General features: G+C 36.5%; 1 protein-coding gene across 2 annotated transcripts in view; it reads right to left on the bottom strand.

The window, feature by feature from the left end:
* The window catches only part of TENM1 (teneurin transmembrane protein 1), a 1,131,584-nt gene that overhangs the window by 382,105 nt on the left and 722,145 nt on the right, over positions 1–27,334 (bottom strand). For both annotated transcript variants that reach the window (XM_066248720.1, XM_066248721.1), the window contains 2 exons: positions 5,916–6,115; positions 4,188–4,398 (listed from right to left, as the gene is read on the bottom strand). In XM_066248720.1, the coding sequence (XP_066104817.1) occupies positions 4,188–4,398; positions 5,916–6,115 (411 nt within the window). The remainder of the gene's footprint in view (positions 1–4,187; positions 4,399–5,915; positions 6,116–27,334) is intronic.

Genomic DNA, 27,334 nt, shown 5'->3' with positions numbered 1-27,334 from the left:
CTTGCCTGTGGAGACAAATCGGCAAATATATTGCTGCGAGAAATGTCAGAGAGCTTACTGCCTATGTTTTCTTCTAAGATGCCTATGGTTTCATGGCTTACATTTAAGTCTTTTATCCATTTTAAGTTTAATTTTGTGAATGGTGTAAGTTGGTGGTCGAATTTCATTTTTTGGCAGGTAGCTTTCCAATTTTCCCAACACCATTTGTTAAAGAGGCTGTTTTTACTCCAATGTATGCTCTTACCTCCTTTGTCAAATATCAGTTGTCCATAAAGGTGTGGGTTTATTTCTGGGTTCTCAGTTCTGTTCCATTGATCTATATGCCTGTTCTTATGCCAGTACCAGGCTGTTTTGAGTACAATGGCCTTATAGTATAACTTGATATCTGGAAGTGTGATACCTCCCCCTTTATTCTTCCTTTTCAAGATTGCAGAATAAATCTTTACAAAACAACTTACTATGGTTAAATCTATCTTTTAATTTATACTTTGGTTGCTCCGCTACTGCCCACCATGTAAGCTGTAACGCCCACTAGTGTGTGGTAGGGACCAGGTTGGTTACCACTGGTCTATTCTCTTATCTTTGCTTTAGAAAACAGAATTGGATAAGAAGTTGACAATTGGCATTTCTGAACTACAGCTGGGCTGTCAAGAATGTAACATTTGACAAAGAACTAAGCATTTTTAACATGTTAAAACATTTGTTATTTTCACAAAATCATTCATTTATCAAAAAGGTCATTATGAAAAAGGACAGAGTCTTTTTTTTCATTATAAAACAGAACAATTATTTCTCTATTTTCTAACTGTCCAGCTTTCTTGTACTAAGAGATCACGACAGTTTTTAAATCTGCATTTAGATGTCCCCTGCCTTGGATAAGTAATAGGAGGCCATGGAGGAAGCTTTCAAAGGTGAATATATTTGAATTTAATTTCGCATCAGTTTCTATTGACAACTTTATGGAAGTAGTGTTGCGGGAATGTAGTTATTATAGAAAAAAATTAATAAAATTTATTATCAAAATAAATAAAAATCCCTTCATCTTGTTGACTTATCTAAGAGGTGTTTCTGGGCCCATACTGCTACACAGAACTCAACACCAGCAATGCAAATTAAAAGGAAAGGCAATCAATATTGGAGGTCCTGGAAGCTGCCATCTTCACAAGGTATCAAAGAGACACTGGGACGGTCTAGGGCCTCCAGGAGAAGGATGGCCTCAGTAACAAAAACTGAATGTGTTTTTCTATTTATGTTGGCCTCCAGGAAGCTTTGTCTTCTATCTTTTTTTTTTATCTTGCTACAGAATCACTATTTAGATACCAGTTCAGTAGAGTGGAGAATCATTTTCAAATTCTGTGCTTATAACTCTGTTCCTATATGAGAGTTTAAAGCCCCTTGATATCTGCATCTGCACTGATGATGACTTTTGCTTCTGGCAGGTTTTCTCATAAGAGAAACTAAAGGTTAGGAATAATCTATGGAATGACTATGGTGTAAAGGACAAAGGCTTTGGAATCAGACATACCAGGTACCTCACATCTCAATTTTGCCACTTGCTGGCTGTGAGACTTTATCAAATTATTTACTCATTCTAAGCTTCTGTTCCTTATGCATAATACAAGTGTCATTATACCTCTGCTATCAGCCTTGTGATGAGAATCAAACAAGATAACTGAGTGGAACATATTCAGCACAGAGCTTGGGGCAGAGTGGCACTCCATGTGTCATAGTGTTACAGAGTGGACTGGCTGAGATGAAGGGATACTGACAATTCTGCCCACACCACTAGAAAACAGTACGTATTGCTACAGACCAGGGGCTGACTTATGTTATTCTTCACAAAATGCTGGTTATTAATACTGTCTTGAGCTTTATTAGTAGCAGACCAAACAGAATTAAGATCAATCAACTGATTCTAGTATTATGATATAAAGAATAAGCAACATTTAGAAGAAAATCACACAAATTTCAGTTAATTTAATAAAATATTTTAGCCTCCTTTTACTAAAATTAAGATAAATTATAAAAACCTTTAAATTAATGGAGATAATTTAGAGTAAATAACATATAAATTTCTTTTCTTTTTTTGGGGAATTGATTTGGATTCTCTTTGAGTAGAATTATAAGAGAAACGTTTCCATTCTAATCTTAAATGACAACAGAAAAATAAACAAACTGACTTGCATAAGGAACAAACAAGTATGTTTTTATATAGGGAAGTGGTAACTTAATATCTGGATAATAACACTTACATCTCAAAGGTTAGGTTTTTTTGGGGGAGGGAGACAAGGACAGAAAAAAAAACCCCTCCAAGCATGTTTCTAAGACTATTGATCTTTTTTAAAAAAAAGATTAATAGTTTTTTGCCTGACCAGACAGTGGCACAGTGGATAGAGTGTTCACCTGGGATGCTGAGAACCCCTGTTTGAAACCCCGAGGTCACCGGCTTGAGTGTGGGCTTATCTGGCTTGAGCGCAGGCTCACCAGCTTGAGCACAGGAGTCGCTGGCTTGAGCATGGGATCATAGACAGGACTCCATACTTGCTGCCTTGAGCTCAAAGGTCACTGACTTAAAGCCCAAGGTCACTGGCTTGAGCCCAAGGTTGCTGGCTTGAGCAAGGGGTCACTAGCTCAGCTGGAGTGCTCTAGTTAAGGTACATACGAGAAAGCAATCAATAGACAACTAAGGTGACACAACAAAGAATTAATATTTCTCATCTCTCCCTGTCTGTCTGTCCCTGTCTGTCTCTCCCTCTTTCTCTCTCTCTCTCTCTATCTTGCTAAAAAAAAGGTTTAATTCTTTTGAGAGTGTTTTGACTTAAGTTTAGGGGTAATGATAACCAAAAGAAAAAAAAATATCTTCACAAAAGTTTTAGACATTCTAGTTGCTTGATTTCTTAGGAAAAATGTATTCTCTTCTAAGTCACTGGCATTTGAAATTTTAAAATCAGGCCTTGATAGAAAACTATCATGAAAGGTATATGTCTGTTGAATGTGCCTCAATGAGTTTGTGAGTGGCAAAACAGCATTATGATTTCAAATATTTTTTTTTCCTGATTTGACAAACACTTTGTCTTTTGGAGATATAAAATCGGTGGAGTATTTCTTGAGGGACGAAATCACAAGGGCATTTTTCTGCCTTTCTGATTACTTTCAAAGAAGTTTTTGATAATCTTATTGATGGAATACTATTTTCTACCTACTCAAGGTCTTCAGCATAAGGTAAAAGTAGAACATAATTGTTATAAAGAGCAGATGGTATAACTATTAACAGTGAATACATCTTCTTAAACTTATGGCTGAACAAGTTAAATAAGGATAAAGTGGTGAGAGTTGTACAAAGTGACAGCTGCAAAACATTTTCTCTTCTTTATAAAGACGAGTGTTTTAGGAAAATACACACAATGAAATACTGTGTCAATGAGTTGTTTATCCTCAGGGATCTAAAAATGCTAAAGAGCTCAGTTGTATTCACAGGAAGGGTCAAGGGGAATGAATTCACCAAAATAAAAATAATAACAAGAGCAAGATATTTCTGATTAACTAGGGTGAACTGTGAATAAGAGTTGGTGAAAATGTTGTATTAAAAAAGAAAAGATGTTTTAAAAGATCCTGAGAACACTGAAACTGACATTGAGATGATTTGTAAACTAAAAATTCTAAAACAAAGGGCTTTGAATGACTCAAGTTATTATTCTTTAATACTCTTCTTTAAATATTCTCAGGTTGTATTTTGAAACCTTAAAGTTTGGTTTTAGAATCAGTCCCTTGTCAGGAAGAACTGGACTCAGGTTAGTTTTTCCTTTTTAAAGGTGTTTGTTTTCTCCTTTTAATAGATCTTTCATTAACATAGCTTTCCCCATTTAGTCTTTTCTTTACTGAAATTGTTCTGTGTAGCCTCAGTAATGTTATCTAGGTAATTATTTCTACCAAAAACACACAAGATAGTGTATGAAAAGTACCCTAAAGTAACAGTAAATAATAGAGCTGTAAAAAAAATCTTATCAGCATTTAAGCAATATTAATGACAACAACTATATAAGCCTTTTTTATAGTCACCAATTCTAAATAATGAATTTAAGGAAGAATGAGCAATAAGCTTAAATAACATCTGTATTGCTTCAATCACTGATTATGTCCTTCTAGAGTTACTCTGTCAATTCAAAATAATAGCCAAGGCAGCTTACCAATTGCTGTTGTTAACACAAATACTTGTTCCATCTTTTTTCCATCATTGTAAAATGCCAGATACCAAGGTCCTTGGTCCATGTACTCAATGAAACCTGTCTCCTGCAATGAGGTTAAGATCAAGTTCCGAGGCGAGTGATGGTCATCATCAGAGCCCTTGGAGTCTTGCTTGAGTAGTTGTTTTCCATCCATTAGTTTTACAAAATCAAACTGGAACAAAAATGAACACAATATGAACCCCTACTCTTACTTCTAGACTGATAAACACTTCTAACTTTATTTGCCCTATTTCATACCTCTTTGCTTTGAGGCAGACAAAGAGAAAAAAGTCAGTCATTTTTAAGTAAATTTAAATCTAAAAGTATATTATTAATTTTGAAAAAATCCCACTACACTTTTTGAATACCATTTTGGAGTATTCAAAATAGTCATTCAAAAATAAATAAACCAGTCCTGGCCAGATAGCTCAGTAGGTTAGAGTGTCATTATGATATGCCAATGTCATGGGTTTGATCCCCATTTAGGGCATAATGAATGCATAAATAAGTGGAGCAACAAATCAATTTTTCTTTCTAAAAATCTATCAATATATAAAAATAAAATAAATAAACCAAGAAACAGAAATAAATGTTTAGTATTATGCAATATTTTTATATGTTTCTAAAGTATCTGATAGAAGATACTTGAAACCACGCATTCCCCTTGGAAATGTTACTATGAACTTCCTACAAATTTTAGAGTTTCATATTTTTTTAAATAAATGAAGAAACAGTCAAGAATTTGAGAACATTCATCATCATTTATATTTTTGTAGTCACATATTTAGATATTCAAAGGACATCCTCATTTTATTCCTAATCATTCAGTGCACAAGGACATAGCACATGTGTCCTTCAACATGTTTTCAGTAGTCACACTTGAATGGCATTCTAATCCCCTGCCCACTCTGACCCTAAGGTAAGTTTGGATGACAGTATATCTGCTCAAAACAAAGCAAGCCCCAGATGGCTATGATTCCTTCTGCTACTTCTTAGATGGAGCAGGGCCCCAAATGGGTTCATGTAGGAAAGAGATAAGGAAAATGAAATGAGAGAAATTAGGTAGCTGAGGTTGACAGAAGGGTTTTGTAAACACACAGCTTTCATACACAAGATGGGGCAACAGTAGCTTTACAGCTGTGAGTACTTGAAACAGAGTTATTTTTATATCATTATTTATTAATTATTGTTTTGTTTTCGATATGAACAACTGTAAAACTACATTTTTCCCACCCTGCATTTGAGTCATTATTAACAATAACAAGATAAGTTTTTACCAGTAAGACAAAACTGCCTTTTGTACTCATTTCCATTATAGATATGCATTCTTTCATTGGGACAAGGTGTCACAGATGTATGGAACCAGGAATGGGGTGTGGGCAGCACAGATATGTAGCATGATAAGGTTGAGAAGGTTCATGACCATCCTATTCCAGGAAACAGAATTCAAGTTTCAAGAATATTTCTTGAACTCCCTTTTCTAAATTTGCTCTGCTAAATACGATTCCTTATTTCCCAATGATATTTTATTTTTCATTTGCTTCAGTGTGATTACTTTGGATATTTTGTTCATTACAAAGATTTTTTATCTTCACCTTTGACTTCCACACACGTTGCAAGTCAGAAACCCTGAACTATTAAACCTACCACCTTTTAAAAAGGTCAGAAAATACCTGCAATATCAAATACCTGAGTGTGTGTAGGTGGAATGTTTCTTCTTCCATAAATTCCAAGCAGAGAGTCCTTGGCTAAAGAAATATTGAATTTCAGATATATTGGATGGTGGATAGTAATCTGGAAGCGCCAGAACAAGCCGGGTGGAATGGTCTGCATGACCTGTGCACCAATGTCAACTTCTCCAGTGTCTATTGCCCGTCCCTTCTGAAATACTGGTTTTAAAGGTAAAGAAAATTACACATAACATTAATCTGAATTTATAAAGCAATGGTTTTCAGATTTTCAAGAACAGATACATCAAAATGACTTACACAGCTCTTTCTTCCTCCCCACACCACCCATCTTTCAAAGCTTTACGAAAATTAAATATTTCCGAGGAGCCCTCCCTAACTGACCATTACTATATCAGTCTTTTCCATCTTTGAAACTACTATTGCATTTATTTCTGTCACTTGATTCATTTTAACTATTATTTACTGAATGCTGACTTGGAAGCTACGAGAGATACAAAGATGAGTAAGAGGCAGTTTTTGATCTGAAGAAGGTTTGAATATAAAAGATAAAATAGGACAAGTACACAAATAACCATGGTGTAAAAGAAAATAAGTACTGTAGTTATTCAAAGGAGGGAAAGGTATTTGGTTGGAGGATATTCCTCATTCCCAGCTGTCTCTATGCCCTTTATCTTCCTTTATATTTCTCCATAGCACTTAGCCCCACCTAACATACAACCTGTTTTACTTATTAACTGTTTTCTCTCAATACAATATATCCTCCATGTGGCTTTGGCTGTTTTGTTCATTGCCTTATCCCCAGAAACGAAAAGAATGTAGGCAAATAGTATGTGAGAAATATTATTTATTTGTTGAATAAAGAAATGAATCAGAAAAAGGTATTTATGGGAAGTGGTATTGAATATGGTCCTTAAAAGAGGGAGAGGTTTTCACCAGAGCTGTTGGGCTGGGTGCTCCACAAGAAGGAAACAACTTGAACCAAAACAAAGAGGAGAAAAGAATTGTAAAGCTAAAGTGCATAGGTAGAAGAGCAGTGGAGATAAGGCTGGAGGGAAAGAATGGTGCCATATTCTATAGGGCCTTGAGTATTAGTCCTGAATGGTTTATTTCATAAGGAATGGAAAGCCACTGAACGTTTTTAAGAATAGAGAGATTTGGGTACATTAGGAAGCCTAACCTTAAGGCAAAAGATGGGATGATTTAAGCAGGGAGACATAAGAATGATAGAGGAATTATGGGAGAACAACTCAGGTGAAATGACATGAAGATAGAAATTTAGAGTGGGCACAATAGTTCATGTGGAAAAAGTACAGTCTAGTCAATTGTAAAATGAACAAGTGGGACTATCTCAAACTAAAGAGATCATACGAAAAAGGGGGGGGGGAATAAATCACTAAACTGAAAAGGCTACCTATAGACTAGGAGAAAATATTATCAAACTATATATCTGAAAAGGAGATAATATCCAGAATATACAAAAAAACTCATCTAATTCAATTACAAAAAAAAGCAAATAATTCAAATATGAAAAACAGACAAAGGACCTGAATAAACATTTTTCCAAAACACACACACACACACACACACACACACACACACACACACACACGGCCAGTAAGTATATGAGAAGGTGCTCAACATCACTAATCATTGGGAAAATACAAACTACAATGAGATATCAACTCACACATTTTAGGTTAGTTATTATCAAAAAAGACAAGAGATAACATGTTGGAGAGGATGTAGAGAAAAAAGAAGCCTTACACGTTATTGGTGGGAAGGCAAAATGGTTCTGGAAAAAAGAATAGTGTTTCCTCAAAAAATTAAAAATTGAACTACTTTTTGACCCCACAACCCCACTCCTGGGTATATATCCAAAGGAACTTAAATAAGGATCCCAAAGAGATATCTGCACATCCACATTAATTGTTGCATTATTCACAATAGCCAAGATATAGAAATAAGCTAAATGATTTTAATGGATGAATGAATAAAAATATCTAATACATACACACATACACAAAATAGAATGATGGAATATTATTCAGCCATAAAAAGGAAGGAAATACTGCCATTTGTGACAAAATGAATTACTTTTGAGGGCGTTATGCTAAGTGAAATAAGCCATAAATAGACCAAAACTGTGTGGTATCACTTATATGTAGAATCTTTTAAAAGCCAATTTTGTAGAAACAGAATAGAATGGTGGTTGTCAGGGCTGGCAGGAGGAGCAAATGGAATGTTATAGGTGAAAGGGTGCATATTTTCATATATAAGGAGTTCTGAAGATCTAATATACATCATAGTGACTGTAGTTAAAAGTATGGTATTGTAGCCTGGTCTATGGTGGCACAGTGGATAAAGCGTCAACTTGAAACACTGAGGTTGCAGGTTCAAAACTGTGGGCTTGCCTGGTCAAGGCACATATGGGAGTTGATGCTTCCTGCTCCTCCCCCCTTTCTCTCTCTCTCTCTCTCTCTCTCCCTCTGTCTCTCTCTTTCTTCCTCTGTCTCTCTTCCCTCTCTATAAAATAAATAAATAATTTAAAAAATAAGATATTGTATACTTGAAAGTAAATCTTAAGCATTCTTTCCACACACAAAAAGAGAGTTGATTATGTTAATTACGTGAGGTTATGGTTGTGTTAATTATCTTGATCTTGTTAACCTTTCTACAATGAATATTATCATGTTGTACCTTAAATATAATACAATTACACTTGACAATTTTTCCTTAATAAAATAAAAAAACCCACATATTATCTAAGAAGTATAAACTTGGATTATCCTGAAGAAGGGTACAAATATCAGTTAATTTCAAATTAGTATATATTTAAAACTCTTACTGTAATCTTACTGTAAGTATAAGTATTAAAAGGCAAAAACAATATTTTCTGACCTAGCATAGAGAAAATAATACAGAGATAAAAAGACTTTAAACAAAAGCAAGTTAGAGAAGACATAGATTGAAATGGTTAATTACAAAAAACTGAAAATCGAACTGCCTTTTGACCCAGCTATCCCACTTTTAGGAATATACCCCAAGGACACCATAGAACGGCTCCAAAAGGAGAAATGCACCCCCATGTTTGTGGCAGCATTGTTCACAATAGCGAACATCTGGAAACAGCCCAAGTGTCCGTCAGAGGACGAGTGGATTAAAAAGCTTTGGTACATATATACTATGGAATACTACTCAGTCATAAGAAATGATGACATCGGATCATTTACAATAACATGGATGGACCTTGACAACATTATACGGAGTAAAATAAGTCAATCAGAAAAAAAACTAAGATGAATCCATACATAGAATGGACATAAAAATGAGACTCAGAGACATGAACAAGAATGTGATGGCAACAGGGGTGGGGGGTGGGGGGAGGGGGGATGGGGTGAAGAAGGAGAGAGGGGTTGGGGGAGGGGAGAGGCACAAAGAAAACCAGATAGAAGGTGACAGAAGACAATTTAACTTTGGGGGAGGGGTATACAGCACAATCAAATGTCAAAATAATCTAGAGATGTTTTCTCTCAACATATGTACCCTGATTTATCAATGTCACTGCATTAAATTTAATAAAAAAAAGAAAAAAAACACAGAAGAGGGAAGAAAAAATTCCATATATCCCAATCTACAATTACAATGAAGGGCAATGAACTATATGTTTGTGTTAAAAGGTAATAACAATCATTCTGAATCAAAAAGTCAAATCATATTCCATGCTTTTAAAAAATAATGTAAAATATAGAGCTATAACAATAAAGTTATTTCCCCAGGAATAAAAGGAAAAAGAAAAGTAAAGAAGAAAGATAATGTAAAGGAAAATTCCAGAGCAAAGCATCTGAAAATCAAATGGGCATAAGAAGGGGGTCTTGTTAAAATGCAATTTATGGTTCTGTCACTCTGAGATTTGATATTTCTAACAAGCTCTCATTAATGCCCATGTTGAGTGGTCCATAGCTTACATGCTGAGAAGTAAAGTTCTTAGGACACAGGGACACTAGATGTGGGGGCTAATGAAAGGTCAAAATTAACCTCATGATTGAGTTTGGTTGACTTAGTGCTGGTAGCAAAAACAAGAATCTTAGTAGGAGATGGTTTGTGTGAGAGGATGCTGAGTTTTGACAATCAGATCCTTACTATTTATTGCCATATTTTCTAGTGATTTCTGATGTTTCACTATATGTTTCTGTGGCAATCTTTGTTATGTGGTGGCAGGGAGAAAAGGCAGACAAGAGGATTGCCTTGATCTTAAGCAAGGAGTATTCACCTCAGGAGGGAAAGTTCAATTCGGCCTCATTTCCCACAACCTTTACATCTTTCAGCCATTAACTCCTTCTCCACACCAAGCACAACACACATGGTCTCTGTCCTTTGTGTTCACCCGCTATTAAATTAACAGCCCATTAAGAAACACACCTGCAGTGGCTTTATCCAGAGGCCAATGCCTTACAGCTTTTAACTCCCTAAAATACCTCCATTATTGCTTTTTGTGTTAAGGCCAAGAGTAATAACTATTTTAAGAATGTTCACTGTTAACTGTTAATAATAGATTTCAAATGCAATTTTGAACATAATTATGTATTACAGGACACATAATTTTGTAGAATTGACATTTATAATAAAATATGCCCTTTGAAATGATGAATGACCAACTGAGGACCTTATATTTTACTGAAAGTTACTTTTCTCCATGTGAGACAGAACAGTTTGGTCCCCAAGGGTTTGGTTATACATTTAACTCTTAATGTCCTGGAGCTGACAGATGTCTTCAATGAGCAGGCACTTAAGAGCTTGTGTTTGTGTGGATATTTACTTCAGTTCTCAACTTAATGTTCAGTTTGTTTAACTGTTAACCTCACTCTAGGCTCTCACTACTTAACACGAATCATTAGGTCATGCAAACAATATTATAAATATAAAACAATTAAAAATGTTTTAGGTTTAGCAAACATTGTTTTAAAGGTGCTACTCCAAAAGCCTTTAATGAATACAGACACTGTCACTTCTAAAAATCTAAGGCAAAGCTGGCTGATGGGCATTAACCTTTATATATGAGCCTTACTTACCAAATGCTACACTATCTCTTTTGTCTGCATTTTATAGTGTCATATGTTACATAATGAGGCTACTTAAACGTCAGTCACTAAATAAAAAAAAAACAACTCATGAAGTTACGTTGTTGGTTTCCTGGTTATAAGCTTTACTAAATATCTGAAGCATGTAACTGTAAGAGATTTATAAGTTTAACAGAAGGTGGTCTTACCCTTTGAGAGCTTGCATCATAGTTAAGGCAAGATAGGCAAAGAGAAATGACAATGTGAATGGACATGTGGAGCTTAATTTAAATAAAAATAACAAGTTATGCTAGTTGCAGTGATTTGGTATTTTAGAAGATAAATTCTCACAGCTCTTGCAGATAAAAAATTTCTCAGCCTCTAAATATTTATTTATTTATTTATTTATTTATTTATTTGTTTGTTTTTAGCAAGGGTGGGGACAGACAAGGACAGATAGATGGGAAGAGAGAGAGATGAGAAGCATCAATTCTTCATTGCGGCACTTTAGTTGTCCCTTGACTGCTCTCTCATATTAGCCTTGACTAAGAGACTCCAGCTGAGCCAGTGACCCTTTTCCCAAACCAGTGACCTTGGGCTCAAGACAGTGACCTTGGACTTCAAGCTAACAACCTTTGGGCTCAAACCAGCAACCATGGCACAATATCTATGATCCCACACTCAAGCCTGTGACCTCGTCCTCAAGCTGGTAAGCCTGAGCTCAAGCCTGTGACCTCGGGGCCTCCAATCTGGATCCTCTGCATCCCAGGCTTATGTTCTATCTACTGAGCCACCACCTGGTCATGCTCAGCCTCTAACCTTTAAAAGCTTAGTGCATCTGAAGGGAAGATAGCAGTTTATTTCACTAAATAGCCTGCTCTATTTTATCTTCTCTTAAATTTAGTTATGGATTATGATGTAGTGATTGCTAGTTCCTTTATTATTTCATTATTTTCCTTAATGTAGCTCAAAGTGGGAAACAAAAGAGGAAAACGTTTCATGCAAAAAAACAGCATGCAATGTGATTTTATGAAGAAATTCTGCATTATTGCAGGTAAGTGAAATTTTGCCCAACCTTAACATTAATTAACTTTGATCCTTCATTTGCAAATTGGCAGTAGCAATGTTAAAATACATATAGCACTAAGGTACAGTTCTTGTAATATTCATGTTTTGATGGTCATTTAATTGCTTATTTTATGAACCATATCAGAAGGCCCAGGACTACTGTATTCTCCCATAACTTCCTTGAATAAATCTAAAATGAAGGGCAGAGAGCCATGGATTATATCAAGTTTTGTTGTACTGTAGGTATTGACCACAAATTTAGTTGAGCTAAACACTTGCTTTTTTGGTTACAAGACGAGCATCAATTGCTGAGTGGGAAAAAACAATGGCAGACATGCTGTGTTGAAAAATGGCAAAGTAACTGATAGTAGTTACGTTCAAAAAGAGAAGGTCAAGCTACTCAGAAGGTTAATACAGAGGCCTGGAATTAGTGACAGATACTGCATGCAGAAGCTGTATTGACTAAACCAAGGCTTCATTATATCTAGACTCAGACACATACCTGAATACTAATCACATGATTATTGATAACATGGTCTTTATCAGACAGTGGGTAAATAACTATATTCTGGACAAATACATTTTTTTCTACTTAATATAGCTAGACATGCTGCATTCAGTGCTTCTATGCAAAGCTCAGTGGAACATTAGTAGAAGATACTGACACATAGTCATTAAAAAAAAACAAAAAACTTCAGTATCAGGTCCTTGTACAAAAATGACTAGTGTTAAAGGCTGTGGAACTGCCCATGACAGCAATCTCAGTAGTCTTCTAAAGACATTTTCCATTTTAATGAAAAGTATCTAAGTTAAGAAGATATTACTTTAACTAAAGGAAATGTTGTCCAAAGAGATGGAAAAGAAAACCCACCTTAAGATTGTATTTGCTCTTCACTTTTACCCTACGACACATTCAAAATCTTTACACGTATTTAAGTCATTTTAAAAAGGGGAGAGACAGAGAGACAGAGAGAGAAAAAAAGAGTGTAGGACCAGGAAGCATGAACCCCATATGTGCTTTGACTAGGCAAGTCTGGGGTTTCAAACCAGCGACCACAGCATTCCAGGTCTATGCTTTATCCACTGTGCCTCCGCAAGTCAAACTCACAATCTTTAAGAGACATAATCAGGTGGCTTCGGTATGCTCTTTCACCTGAATTAGTCCTAGTGTATGTTGTGTGATTTAAGTACCATTTTCTTTTTGTTTCTTCAAATATAATACTTATTTCACAGCAACAAGTGTTTGTGAAATATAGAATAACAGTGCTTGAAGCAAAACGCAAAAGTGAAATCAATCCCAACTCCCTGTGATTAGAGCAGTAAAAAGATGACAAAAGGACAGTGGAAACTTATTTCCACTATCTCTGTAGCCTTGTGGAATTTTCCTGTATGAACTGTTGAAGGGAAACATGTAATCGACTCTAATTTTTCAGGGGCAGATTTTCCTGACAGTGTATTACACATGGCTTATTATACACATTATATAACCCAGGAGGAGGCAGGAGAATGAAAAGGGAGAATGAACCTTGTACATAGTAGGCATCTGATAAATACTGTTTATATGAATTAATAAGATAGTAATGTTGATAATTATTTTGACATTTCAGTATAAGGTATGGTGGGAGTAAGAATTGAGACCATCTGCACACATAGCCCTTTGGGAATTAATTGAATAAAATATGTTTAGGAATAAAATCTTTTTGTCTTACTGACACTGATAACAGATACTTAATTGTGTGAAAAAGTCTGTTAACTAATCTTACACTTGAGAAAAACATTATTGTGTAACTAAAAAGAGTTAGGTAGAGACCCTGAAAGTCTTCAAATTCGAGGACAATAGCTTACTTATTATTGCATACATCTACTCAGTCAGCTGTGAAATGGAATGGTTAAAATCTTACCCTTGGCCCTGGCTGGATACTCAGTGGATAAAGTGTTGAACCAGTGCACTAGAGGTCATGGGTTCAATTCTTAGTCAGGGAAGTTATGAGAAGCAATCAGTGAGTACAAAACTAAATGGAACAACTAAGTGAAACATCAGGTTGATGCTTCTTTCTCTCTCTCTCCCTTTCCACCCTCCTCTCTGTCTCTCAAAATAAGTGGAAAAATTTTAAAAAATCTTACTGATAATTATAAGACTAATTTTGAACTACATTTTGACTCTATATCTGTTGTTGAAAAAATAAACGTATAATTTTTTTGTGTTTATATTTTTCCAAAGTTAGAAGCTAGGAGGCAGTCAGACAGACTCCCCCATGCACCAGACCAGGATCCACATGGCATGCCCACTAGGGGGTGATGCTCTGCCCATCTGAGACATTGCTTTGTTGTGGCCAGAGCCATTCTAGCACCTCAGGCGGAGGCCATGGAGCCGTCCTCAGTGCCCGGGCCAACTTTGCTCCAATGGAGCCTTGGCTGTGCGAGGGGAAGTAGAGATATAAAGGAGAGGGGGAGGGGTGGAGTAGCAGATGAGCGCTTCTCCTGTGGTCCCTGGCTGGGAATCAAACCTAGAACTTCCACATGCCAGGCCGATGTTGTACTGCTGAGCCAACCTGCCAGGGCCTGAACATATAATTTCAAATACATAATTCCTTTTTGATAAGGATTTAAATTTTGTTGCAAGAGCTTCCACTCTCCTAAAATCTTTAAAGTTACCCAGGTCTTCTGGGGTGGTATATTGACCATTAAATAGTATAGTATTCACAAAAATTTGTTTTCCAAATTTTATACTCTCCTGAATTGACATACAGTCTCATACAATGAAACATAAATTATGTTTATAGAATCTCAATATGCTGATTACCATATAGGAAGTAACCAGTCTCTATGAATATCTCTGGTGAAAACGAGAATTGATACAAAACTCAAATATATCATCACATTGTTACATGTTTAAATACATACTCAGAGTGACGGGTCAATATGGAATAAAATACCTTCTTAAAAATCATATTATCATTTGCTTAAATAATATTCAAAGGTTAATGAATATGTATCCATGCAATGAAAAAAACATAAGTGAAATTAAAGAAAAAGTTCCATTTATATTATCATCAAAATGAATGAAAAACTTAGGAATTCATTTAGCAAAAGAAATTGCAAGACATGTACACTGAGAAATGTAAAACAACATTGAGCCTCATAAGGCAGTGGCACAGTGGATAGAGCATTGGCCTGGGATGCTGAGGATCCAGGTTTGAAACCCCGAGGTCGCCAGCTTGTGCATGGGCTCAACAGCTTGAGTGTTGAATTGATAGCTTGAGTGGGAAATCATAGATATTGAAAAAATTTAGCTATTATAGACATGGTTGCTAGCTTGAGCAAGGGGTCATGGGCTCAAGTGGAGCATACCCCCTCTCTCCCTGTCAAGGCACATATGAGAAAGCAATCAATGAACAACCAAGGTGCCACAACTATGAGTTGATGTTTTTCATCTCTCTCCCTACCTGTTCGTCTGTCCCTGTCTGTTGCTCTCCTCACTAAAAAATAAAATAAAAATAAAACATTGAAAGAAATTAAAGAAGACTTAAGTTAATGAAAAGACATCCATGTTCATGGATCAAAGGATTTACTATTGCTAAGATGGCAATAATTCCCACACTTATCTAAAGATTGAATGCAATCCCCTTTAAAATTCTAACTCCCATTTTTTTTTCAGAAATACACAAGCTGAGATAAAATTTATATGGAAATGTAAGACACCCAGAAAAACTAAAAGAACAGTAAAAAACAGGTTGAAGGTCTCCCACTTCCTGATTTCAAAATTTATGACAAAGCTACGGTAATTGAAACCGGTAGAACTGATATTAAGATAGATAGTTAGTTCAGTGGAATAGAACTGAGAGTAAAGGGATAAAACATCACATTTATGGTCAATTGGTTTTCCTAACAAGGGCACTAAGACAAGTTCAATGCAGGGAAGAGTAGTCTTGTCAACAAGTGGTACTGGACAATTGGGTATCCACAAGCAAAAGAATGAAGTTGAACTTTTCCCTCACACTATAAACAAAAATTAATTCAAAATAGTCCAAGTATCTAAATTTAAGGACTAAATCTCTAAAACTCTCCTTGTCCCAGGCCTTGGGAAAGAGAGGTAGCTAGTTCTCATGGGTTGTCATATTGCTACAGTCTTTCCAAGTGAGTGGAGAGGAGATAGATAGATAGATTTCTGCATGCTCCCCAACCAGAATCCACCCCAGCAACCTCCATCTGGGGCCAATTCTCTGCCTATCTGGGGCCATGCTTACAACCGAGCTATTTTTAGCACCTGAGGTAGAGGCTCCATGGAGCCATCTTCAATGCTCAGGGCCAATTTGCTAGAACCAATTGAGCCGTGTCTGCTGGAGGGGGAGAGATAGAGAGAAACACAGAGACTAGTGGGAGGGGGAAGGATGGAGAAGCTGATGGTCGATTCTCCTGTGTGTCCTGACCAAGAATAGAACCTGAGACATTCACATGCTGGGCTGATGCTCTACCACTGAGCAAACTGGTCAGGGTAAGCATAAATCTTTATGACCTTGGATTTGGCAATAGTTTCTTAAATATGACAGCAAGAGCAAATATATATCAAAAGGAAAAGTTTAATAAATATGACTTCATCAAAATTAAAAACTTTTGTGCTTGAAAGGACACCATCCAGAAAGTGGGAAACAGCCTTTTCTTCCCACAAAGTGGGAGGAAATATTTGTAAATCATAGATCAGACAATGGACTTGTACTTAAAATACATTAAGAAGGCTTAAAATAAAGACAAACCTATTGAATAATAGGCAAAGGATCTGAATAGACATTTCTTCAGAGAAGACATACAAATGTTCAATAAGCACAGGAAAAGAAGCTTAACATCATTACTTTTCAAGGACATGCAAATTAAATCCACAATATGATACCACTTCACACTCAGTAGGTTAAAATAAACACCAAAGACAATAAGAAGTGTTAACAAAGATGTGGAGAAATGCGCACCCTCATTCACTGCACAAACAAAAAATGTTGCAACTTCTTGGAAAACAATTTGGCTATTCTTTAAAAAATTAAACAGAATTACCAAATGACCTAGACATTTCACACCTTAATATATACTGAAAATAATTGAAAATAGATGTTCTAACAAAAACTTTTACATAAATGTTCAGAGCAGCATGATTTATAATAGCTCAAAAAAATGAAAACCACAAAAGATCTATCAACTGATGAATGGGTAAACAAAAGGTAGATTTCCCACACAAAGGAATGGTACTCAGTCATAAAAAAGAGTGAAGTAGGCCTTGGCTAGTTGGCTCAGTGGATGGAGTGTTGGCCTGGCATGTGGACATCCTAGCTTTGATTCCTGGTCAGGGCACACAGGAGAAGTGGCCATTTGCTTCTCTTCCCCTCCCTTTCTCCCTTCTCTCTCTCTTCCCTTCTCACAGCCAGTGACTCAAGTTGTTCTAGTGTTGGCCTCAGGTGCTGAGGATAGCTCATTTGATTGAAGAATCAGCCCCAGGCAGGGGTTGCTGGGTGGATTCCAGTCAGGGCCCATTTGGTAGTCTGTCTCTGATCTCCCCTCCTCTCATGTAAAAAAAAAAAAAAAAGGAATAAGATACTGATACATGCTACAGCATCCATAAACCTGGAATGCATTATGCAAAGTGAAAAAAGACAGACAGAAATGGCTACACAATATATGAAATGTACAAATAAACAAATATCTAGAAACATAAGGGAGAATGGTGGTTGTCAGGGGCTGGGGAGTAGAGGGGATATGGAATGACTGCCAAAGACTATGAGGTTTCTTTTTAGTATTATGAAAATGTTCTAAATTAAATAGTGGTGATAGCTACACAACTGTGAATTTTCTAAAAATCAATGAATCCTACACTTTAAATTGTGAGTTATATAGTATGTAAAGTGTATCTCAATGAAAATATTTCAAAAATATAGTTAGAAGTTATAAATTGGTGTGTGTAGCCCACACACATATATACATGCTTTCATACACTGTCATAGTGTTGATGTGTTTCCAAGTGTTTTCAAAAGGTCACCTGTTACCTAAAAGCTGAACTGTCTCCTGGCCAGTCCTTTTAGAACATGTAATTGGTAGTACACAGTAGCGATGGCTATTTTCTATATTTCATACAATGTTTGATATTTGTTCTATGTAGGTTATTATAATCAAATCATTTCAGACTTTGGGATGGTGGCAGGAGGGCTGGTCAGATCAGTTTTTCCAGCTCCTCCTTTGCCAGCTCCTCCAGCTCTTCTTAGAATGTCTCCAGAGGATGGGCTGTCACATTTGTCTAAGCACTTGACATTGACTTACTGGACATTTAATAAAGACAATAAGCTATGACTCCTTTGTCCAAGAGTTGAGAGTAATCAGAGGGTTGTATATCTTCTTGTCTCACGCCTCGGGAAATAGAGGTAGCCAGTTCTCATAGGTTGTCATATTGCTACAGTCATTGATTTTTTTGGAACCCAGAAAATCTTTAATAATATCAAATTAAAACTTCTCACAAACAATATTCATTATGGATAGTAATAATAATAATAATAATAAGAGTAACAATAATCCTAATAGATGTAGCATTTATTGTACACTTATTGTGCCCTCTCTTTGAACCTGTACCTAAGATTGCAGCAATATCAAAATACCACTTTCATACACAGTATTCTTATGATCTGGTGTCCCAGTTTATTTCTGACGCTCCTCCCTCCTTTTCTCTCTTGTTCAGGGACTTTTGTTCCTTCATGATTTTTTTCCTACTAGCATCTCAATGTCTCCTTGTCTGTTATTTTCTTATTAATTGTCTTTAAACAAGTACAAACCTCTCTTCTTTTCTGGAGGGAGGAGAAAACAAAATGACTCAACTGCTCCTTCATCTAGTTATCATACATTTGTCTCCTTTTCCTTGCCAAATTGTCTACATCTGTGCCTCTATTGTTTCATTATCTATTTACCACTTAGGCTATTACCATCTGCATTTTGCCCATTGTTCCACTCTCCTAAATATGTACTTTAAAAGCTCAACTAGGAAGACGTCAGAGTAATGGCGGGGTAGGAAGCGATACCTATAAATCTCCCCCAAAACTCAACAAGATCTTCAACCAGAAACAGAAAAACCTATACTTGGAGCTTCGAGATGCTTCACAATACATCCAAAGGTATGATTGAGTGAAAAATTGGCTAAATATATAACCAAACCCCGAAGGAAATAGGGAGTAAGAAATGCTCCGCCTTCCTCACTAACCTAAACAGGCGGCTTTCTCTGGTAACTGTGAATATAGAAACTGAGGCGGGCAAAGGGGGTGAATAGATCCAGGCCGCGGCGGCACAAACGGCCGAACCAGGCTGTGGCACGGAAATCCAAGCTGAGGAAAATCTGATCCTGTGGCAACCTGGGCAATACAAGCTAACACTCACGCCAAACCAAAACAAAGAAAGACAAGCGGAGCGGCCATTTTACCCGGTCTCCTGGTCGGTGCGCAGTTAGTGGGCGAGAATTTCTTCCTAGGCCCCGAGAGTGGGTGCCCGTGTTGCCCCACGGAGAGGCAGGGTCAGAGGCCTTTCTGTGGGCCGAGGGCAGAGTCTCTGGGCAGCCCCAGCGCCCTGGGAAAGCCACGCACGGGAGGGAGTGAGAACTAATTCCAATGGTGGAGATTTTCCATGCTGGAGGGTATTTCACTCAGAGGGAAACGCGGCTGGCCTCATATCCTGGTTTGCGCGCGCAGATAAGGAGTGAGCAATTCCTCCGAGTGCCTCGGCAGTGCGCGCCCGTGTTATCGCACAGAAGGGCAGAGTCAGGGGCCTTTGTGTGGGCCAAAGCAGAATCTCGAGCCGCCCCAGCGCCTTGCAAAAGCCGCGCACGGGGACGGAGCGAGACTCAATTCCAATGCTGCAACTTTTCCCTGCGGTTGGGGGTTTCACTCAGAGCGTGAGACTGCTGGTCGGATATCCTGGTCGCAGACAGTGAGTGAGAGTTTCCTCCAAGCGCCCCGGAAGAGGGCGCCCGCTTGTGTTACCGGAGAGAGTGGCAGAGCCAGAAGTCTTTGAGTGGGCGGAAAGCCCGCCTGATTATGCTAGCAGCTCTGACTGACTGAGCCTTACCCAGAGCCCTGTGCTGAGTGGAAATAGAGTGGGGAGTTGCCAGCTCTTTGAGCCTCTTACTACCCAGGCAGAGGCAGCAGCAACCCCATAGCTGGATTATCAGGCTACTAATTGAGGAAGGAAAGACTAGGAGAAAGGCTCCAGGAACACGGACTCTCTCACTGTCGGATCCTATAAATGCTAATGAGCTTCGACTGCCAACGAGACTAAATCACAATACATGACATTGCCATAGAGACTTATCAACTGCAAGCCTCTACCTGAGCGTGCCAAAGGGGCAGAACCCGGGGTACAGAGTCACCGACCAGGAAGAGGGAGAGAAAAGAAAAAGCAAGAAGATAACCTCTCAAAATCAAGAATAATCTGCAGACTTTATGACCTATCCCATTTTATTATATTTGTTCGTTTGTTTCTCTTATCTTCTTTCTTGATACTTTTTTTTCCTCCTCCAATTTGGCTGATTAACTCTCTACCGGTCTTACTCTCTCCTCTCCTTGAACTACACTACCCATAAGTGTTACATCTCCCATTATCTTTTCTCTTCTCTTCCTTTCTCTCTATGAGGGTTGCACTCCAAAACCCTTAACTCTCTCTCTCTCCTTTCTTTTTTCTTCTTTTAGTGGTTCCCTCTTTTTTTCTCTCTCTCTCTTTCTTTTCTCCCTCTATATTAGTTTCTTCCTTTCTCCTTTACATCTCCTCTCATTCAAACCTCAATAACAAATAAATTAACTTATCTGGGACTCAAACCTATGTTTGTGGCATTTTGGGGGGTTTTTACCTCACCTTTTTAACTCACTAGCAGTGCTCCCATCCCTGGCTCTCCATATTATCTAGTTCTTGTTCCACTAAATACAATAGTAATTTTTTAATTTGTCCCCCCATTTTTCTGTTTTCCTCTTATTCCTCTCATCATAACTCTTAGACAACCAACACCTAAAAGCAAATCATTTTATTCTTGACCCAAATATTTTCCTTATTTGCTTTTTGTGGGTCCATACGCTCTTTTTTTTCTTTTTTCTTTTTTTTTCCTTTTTTTTTTCTTTTCTTTTTTTTCCCCTTTATTACTTTTCCCCAATTCAGGCCCTCCATCACAGGCATTGTTTGTTATAATTCACAGTCCACCACAAGATTTTCTCAAGAAAGAGGAAAGAGGAGAGGAGAGGAAAAAATGAGGGGGGGAATAATTTCCTTTTTTAAAAATTTTTTATTTTATTTTATTTTTCTTTATTTCATTATTAATTTTTTTAAAAAAACAACTCTTTTTGATTTTTTATTTTTTTTACTTTTTTAACTTTTTATTCTTTATTAAATCTCATTAATACTATCAACAAAACCACCCTCAGATGCCATTAAGGAAGAGAAAATCGAATATCATGGATACAAAAGAAAGAGAGGTAACACAGCTAGATGAGGAAAAATCTATGGAGAAAAAATTTAATTTATTGGAAACCTTGGAGCTAAATGACAGAGAATTCAAGATAGAAATCCTAAAAATCCTCCGAGATATACAAGAAGACACAGAAAGGCAATTTAGGGAGCTCAGAAAACAACTCAATGAACACAAAGAATATATGTCCAAGGAAAATGAAACTATAAAAACAAATCAAACAGAGATGAAAAACTCAATTCACGAGCTGAAAAACGAAGTAACAAGCTTAGCTAATAGAACAGGTCAGAAGAGAGGATTAGTGAAATAGAAGACAAGCAACTTGAGGCACAACAGAGAGAAGAAGAAAGAGACTCAAAAATAAAAAAAAATGAGGTAGCCCTACAAGAATTATCTGACTCCATCAAAAAGAATAACATAAGAATAATAGGTATATCAGAGGGAGAAGAGAGAGAAAATGGAATGGAGAACATACTCAAACAAATAATAGATGAGAACTTCCCAAGCCTGTGGAAAGAACTAAAGCCTCAAGTTCAAGAAGCAAACAGAACTCCAAGTTTTCTTAACCCTAACAAACCTACTCCAAGGCATATCATAATGAAATTGACACAAACCAACAGCAAAGAAAAAATTCTCAAGGCAACCAGGGAAAAGAAAAATACAACATATAAAGGAAGGCCCATTAGATTATCATCAGATTTCTCAGCAGAAACTCTACAAGCTAGAAGAGAGTGGACCCCAATATTTAAAGTCTTGAAAGAGAGGAACTTTCAGCCACAAATACTATACCCATCAAAGCTATCCTTCAAATACGAAGGAGAAATAAAAACATTCACAGATACAGAAAAGATGAGGGAATTTATCATCAGAAAACCCCCACTCCAGGAATTACTAAAGGGGGTTCTTCAATCAGATACAAAGAACAAAAAAAAAACAGAGCCACAAGTAAAAGCTCCAAGAAGAACACAATAAAACCAAATTTAAACTGTGACAACAACAAAAAGAAAGAGGGGGAGAAGATGGAGATTAACAGTAGCAAAGGACGATGGAGTGCAAAAGTACTCACAAAATAGTTCGCTACAATGAACAGGGTAGGGACCCTTTTCATTACTCAAAGGTAACCACCATTGTAAAAACCACCACAGAAGCACATGAGATAAAAAAGATAGCAACAGAGGAAAGATGTATGGAATACAACCAAATAAAAACAAAAGATAGAAAAACGAAAGAGAAGGATCAAACAAGACACAAAACTAACAGAAAGCAAGATATAAAATGGCAATAGGGAATTCACAAGTATCAATAATTACACTAAATGTAAACGGATTAAACTCACCAATAAAAAGTCACAGAGTAGCAGAATGGATTAAAAAAGAAAATCCAACTGTATGCTGCCTACAGGAAACTCATCTAAGTAACAAGGATAAAAACAAATTCAAAGTGAAAGGCTAGAAAACAATACTCCCAGCAAATAACATCCAAAAAAAAGCAGGTGTAGCAATACTCATATCGGATAATGCTGACTACAAGACAAGAAAAGTACTCAGAGACAAAAATGGCCATTTCATAATGGCTAAGGGGACACTGAATCAAGAAGACATAACAATTCTTAATATATATGCACCAAACCAAGGAGCACCAAAATATATAAGACAGCTACTTATTGATCTTAAAACAAAAACTGACAAAAATACAATCATACTTGGAGACCTCAATACACCACTGACGGCTCTAGATCGGTCATCCAAACAGAGAATCAACAAAGACATAGTGGCCTTAAAGAAAACACTAGAGCACCTGGATATGATAGACATCTACAGGACATTTCATCCCAAAGTGACTGAGTATACATTTTTCTCCAGTGTACATGGATCATTCTCAAGAATTGACCATATGTTGGGCCACAAAAACAACATCAGCAAATTCAGAAAAATTGAAGTTGTACCAAGCATATTTTCTGATCATAAAGCCTTGAAACTAGAATTCAACTGCAAAAAAGAGGAAAAAAATTCCACAAAAATGTGGAGACTAAACAACATACTTTTAAAAAATGAATGGGTCAAAGAAGAAATAAGTGCAGAGATCAAAAGATATATATAGACTAATGAAAATGACAATACGACATATCAGAATCTATGGGATGCAGCAAAAGCAGTGATAAGAGGGAAGTTCATATCACTTCAGGCATATATGAACAAACAAGAGAGAGCCCAAGTGAACCACTTAACTTCCCACCTTAAGGAACTAGAAAAAGAAGAACAAAGACAACCCAAAACCAGCCAAAGAAAGGAGATAATAAAAATCAGAGCAGAATAAATGAATTAGAGAACAGAAAAACTATAGAAAAAATTAATAGAACAAGGAGTTGGTTCTTTGAAAAGATCAACAAAATTGACAAACCCTTCGCAAGACTTACCAAGGAAAAAAGAGAAAGAACTCATATAAACAAAATCCAAAATGAAAGAGGAGAAATCACCACGGACACCGTAGATATACAAAGAATTATTGTAGAATACTATGAAAAACTTTATGCCACTAAATTCAACAACCTAGAAGAAATGGATAAATTCCTAGAACAATACAACCTTCCTAGACTGAGTCAAGAAGAAGCAGAAAGCCTAAACAGACCTATCAGTAGAGAAGAAATAAAAAAAAAACATTAAAAACCTCCCCAAAAATAAAAGTCCAGGCCCTGATGGCTATACCAGCAAATTTTATGAAACATTCAAAGAAGACTTGGTTCCTATTCTACTCAAAGTCTTCCAAAAAATTGAAGAAGAAGCAATACTTCCAAACACATTTTATGAGGCCAACATAACCCTCATACCAAAACCAGGCAAGGATGGCACAAAAAAAGAAAACTACAGACCAATATCTCTAATGAATACAGATGCTAAAATACTAAACAAAATACTAGCAAATCGAATACAACAACGTATTAAAAAAATAATACATCATGATCAAGTGGGATTCATCCCAGAATCTCAAGGATGGTTCAACATACGCAAAACGGTTAACGTAATACACCATATCAACAAAACAAAGAACAAAAACCACATGATCTTATCAATAGACACAGAAAAGGCTTTCGATAAAATACAACACAATTTTATGTTTAAGACTCTCAACAAAATGGGTATAGAAGGAAAATATCTCAACATGATAAAGGCCATATATGATAAACCATCAGCTAACATCATATTAAATGGCACAAAACTGAAGGCTTTCCCCCTTAAATCAGGAACAAGACAGGGTTGTCCACTCTCTCCACTCTTATTTAATGTGGTACTAGAGGTTCTAGCCAGAGCAATCAGACAAGACAAAGAAATAAAAGGCATCCATATCGGAAAAGAAGAAGTAAAGGTATCACTTTTTGCAGATGATATGATCCTATACATCGAAAACCCCAAAGAATCCACAAAAAGACTACTAGAAACAATAAGCCAATACAGTAAGGTCGCAGGATACAAAATTAACATACAGAAGTCAATAGCCTTTCTATATGCCAACAATGAAACAACTGAGAAGGAACTCAAAAGAATAATCCCCTTCACGATTGCAACAAAAAAAATAAAATACTTAGGAATAAACATAACAAAGAATGTAAAGGACTTATATAATGAAAACTATAAACCATTGTTAAGGGAAAACAAAAAAGATATAATGAGATGGAAGAATATACCTTGTTCTTGGCTAGGAAGAATAAATATAATCAAGATGGCTATATTACCCAAAGCAATATACAAATTTAATGCAATTCCCATCAAACTTCCAATGACATTTTTTGAAGAAATAGAGCAAAAAATCATCAGATTTATATGGAACTATAAAAAACCCCGAATAGCCAAAGCAATCCTAAAGAAAAAGAATGAAGCTGGGGGCATTACAATACCTGACTTCAAACTATATTATAGGGCCACGACAATCAAAACAGCATGGTAATGGCAGAAAAATAGACACTCAGACCAATGGAACAGAATAGAAAGTCCAGAAATAAAACCACATATATATAGTCAAATAATTTTTGATAAAGGGGCCAACAACACACAATGGAGAAAAGAAAGCCTCTTCAATAAATGGTGCTGGGAAAACTGGAAAGCCACATGCAAAAGAATGAAACTGGACTACAGTCTCTCCCCCTGTACAAAAATTAACTCAAAATGGATCAAAGATCTAAACATAAGACCTGAAACAATTAAGTACATAGAAGAAGACATAGGTACTCAACTCATGGACCTGGGTTTTAAAGAGCATTTTATGAATTTGACTCCAATGGCAAGAGAAGTGAAGGCAAAAATTAATGAATGGGACTACATCAGACTAAGAAGTTTTTGCTCAGCAAGAGAAACTGATAGCAAAATAAACAGAAAGCCAACTAAATGGGAAATGATATTTTCAAACAACAGCTCAGATAAGGGCCTAATATCCAAAATATACAAAGAACTCATAAAACTCAATAACAAACAAACAAACAATCCAATAAAAAAAATGGGAAGAGGATATGAGCAGACACTTCTCCCAGGAAGAAATACAAATGGCCAACAGATATATGAAAAGATGCTCATCTTCTTTAGCTATTAGAGAAATGCAAATCAAAACAGCAATGAGATACCACCTCACACCTGTTCAATTAGCTGTTATTAGCAAGTCAGGTAATAGCAAATGTTGGAGAGGCTATGGAGAAAAAGGAACCCTCATACACTGTTGGTCGGAATGTAAAGTAGTACAACCATTATGGAAGATTGTATGGTGGTTCCTCAAAAAACTGAAAATAGAACTACCTTATGACCCAGCAATCCCTCTACTGGGTATATATCCCCAAAACTCAGAAACATTGATACGTAAAGACACATGCAGCCCCATGTTTATTGCAGCATTGTTCACAGTGGCCAGGACATGGAAACAACCAAAAAGCCCATCAATAGATGACTGGATAAAGAAGATGTGGCACATATACACTATGGAATACTACTCAGCCATAAGAAATGATGACATCGGAACATTTACAGCAAAATGGTGGGATCTTGATAACATGATACGAAGCGAAATAAGTAAATCAGAAAAAAACAGGAACTGTATTATTCCATACGTAGGTGGGACATTATAGTGAAACTAAGAGACATTGATAAGAGTGTGGTGGTTACGGGTGGGAGGGGGGAATGGGAGAGGGATAGGGGGTGGTGAGGGGCACAAAGAAAACAAGATAGAAGGTGACAGAGAACAATCTGACTTTGGGTGGTGGGTATGCAACATAATTGAACGACAAGATAACCTGGACTTGTTATCTTTGAATATATGTATCCTGATTTATTGATGTCACCCCATTAAAAAAATAAAATTATATAAAAATAAAAAAAATGCTCAACTAGGATTGATTTTTCTTGTTTCTCTTCTTCTGTAATAACAATCATCTTTCTTTTAAGCCTTTTAATCACCTAGATATCTTTTTTCTGTTTCTGTCTAATAGTTGCATGGTATTTTGCATTGTGTATATACACCGGCCGGTTTCTTCTGGCTCTCCTATTTAATAGGAACTTTCTCAAGGGCAAAAGCTATATCTCCTGATTCATTTGTTAACCTTCCAAAGTTCTCAGTACAGTTAAAATAGCTCCTTGACCAATATAGCATTAAAAAGGATGAGCTTCTATGTTTCTGAATATTAATATTTCTGTTTTTTTCCCTTGGTATTATTTTAATGCAGAGTCTGAAGTGAGGTGGTCAAAAGTCATTTCTCTTAAGATCCAAATTTTTACTTGTCTTCTTTTCTCTTTCTAAACCACTGGTAATGGGATGATGATGTCTGCATTGTTCTGGTCAGGC

The sequence above is a fragment of the Saccopteryx bilineata genome, chromosome X, assembly GCF_036850765.1.
Source record: "Saccopteryx bilineata isolate mSacBil1 chromosome X, mSacBil1_pri_phased_curated, whole genome shotgun sequence".
Taxonomy (NCBI): Eukaryota; Metazoa; Chordata; class Mammalia; order Chiroptera; family Emballonuridae; genus Saccopteryx; species Saccopteryx bilineata.
Note: the sequence above shows the minus strand (reverse complement) of the source record. Positions and strands in the feature narration are given on the sequence as shown.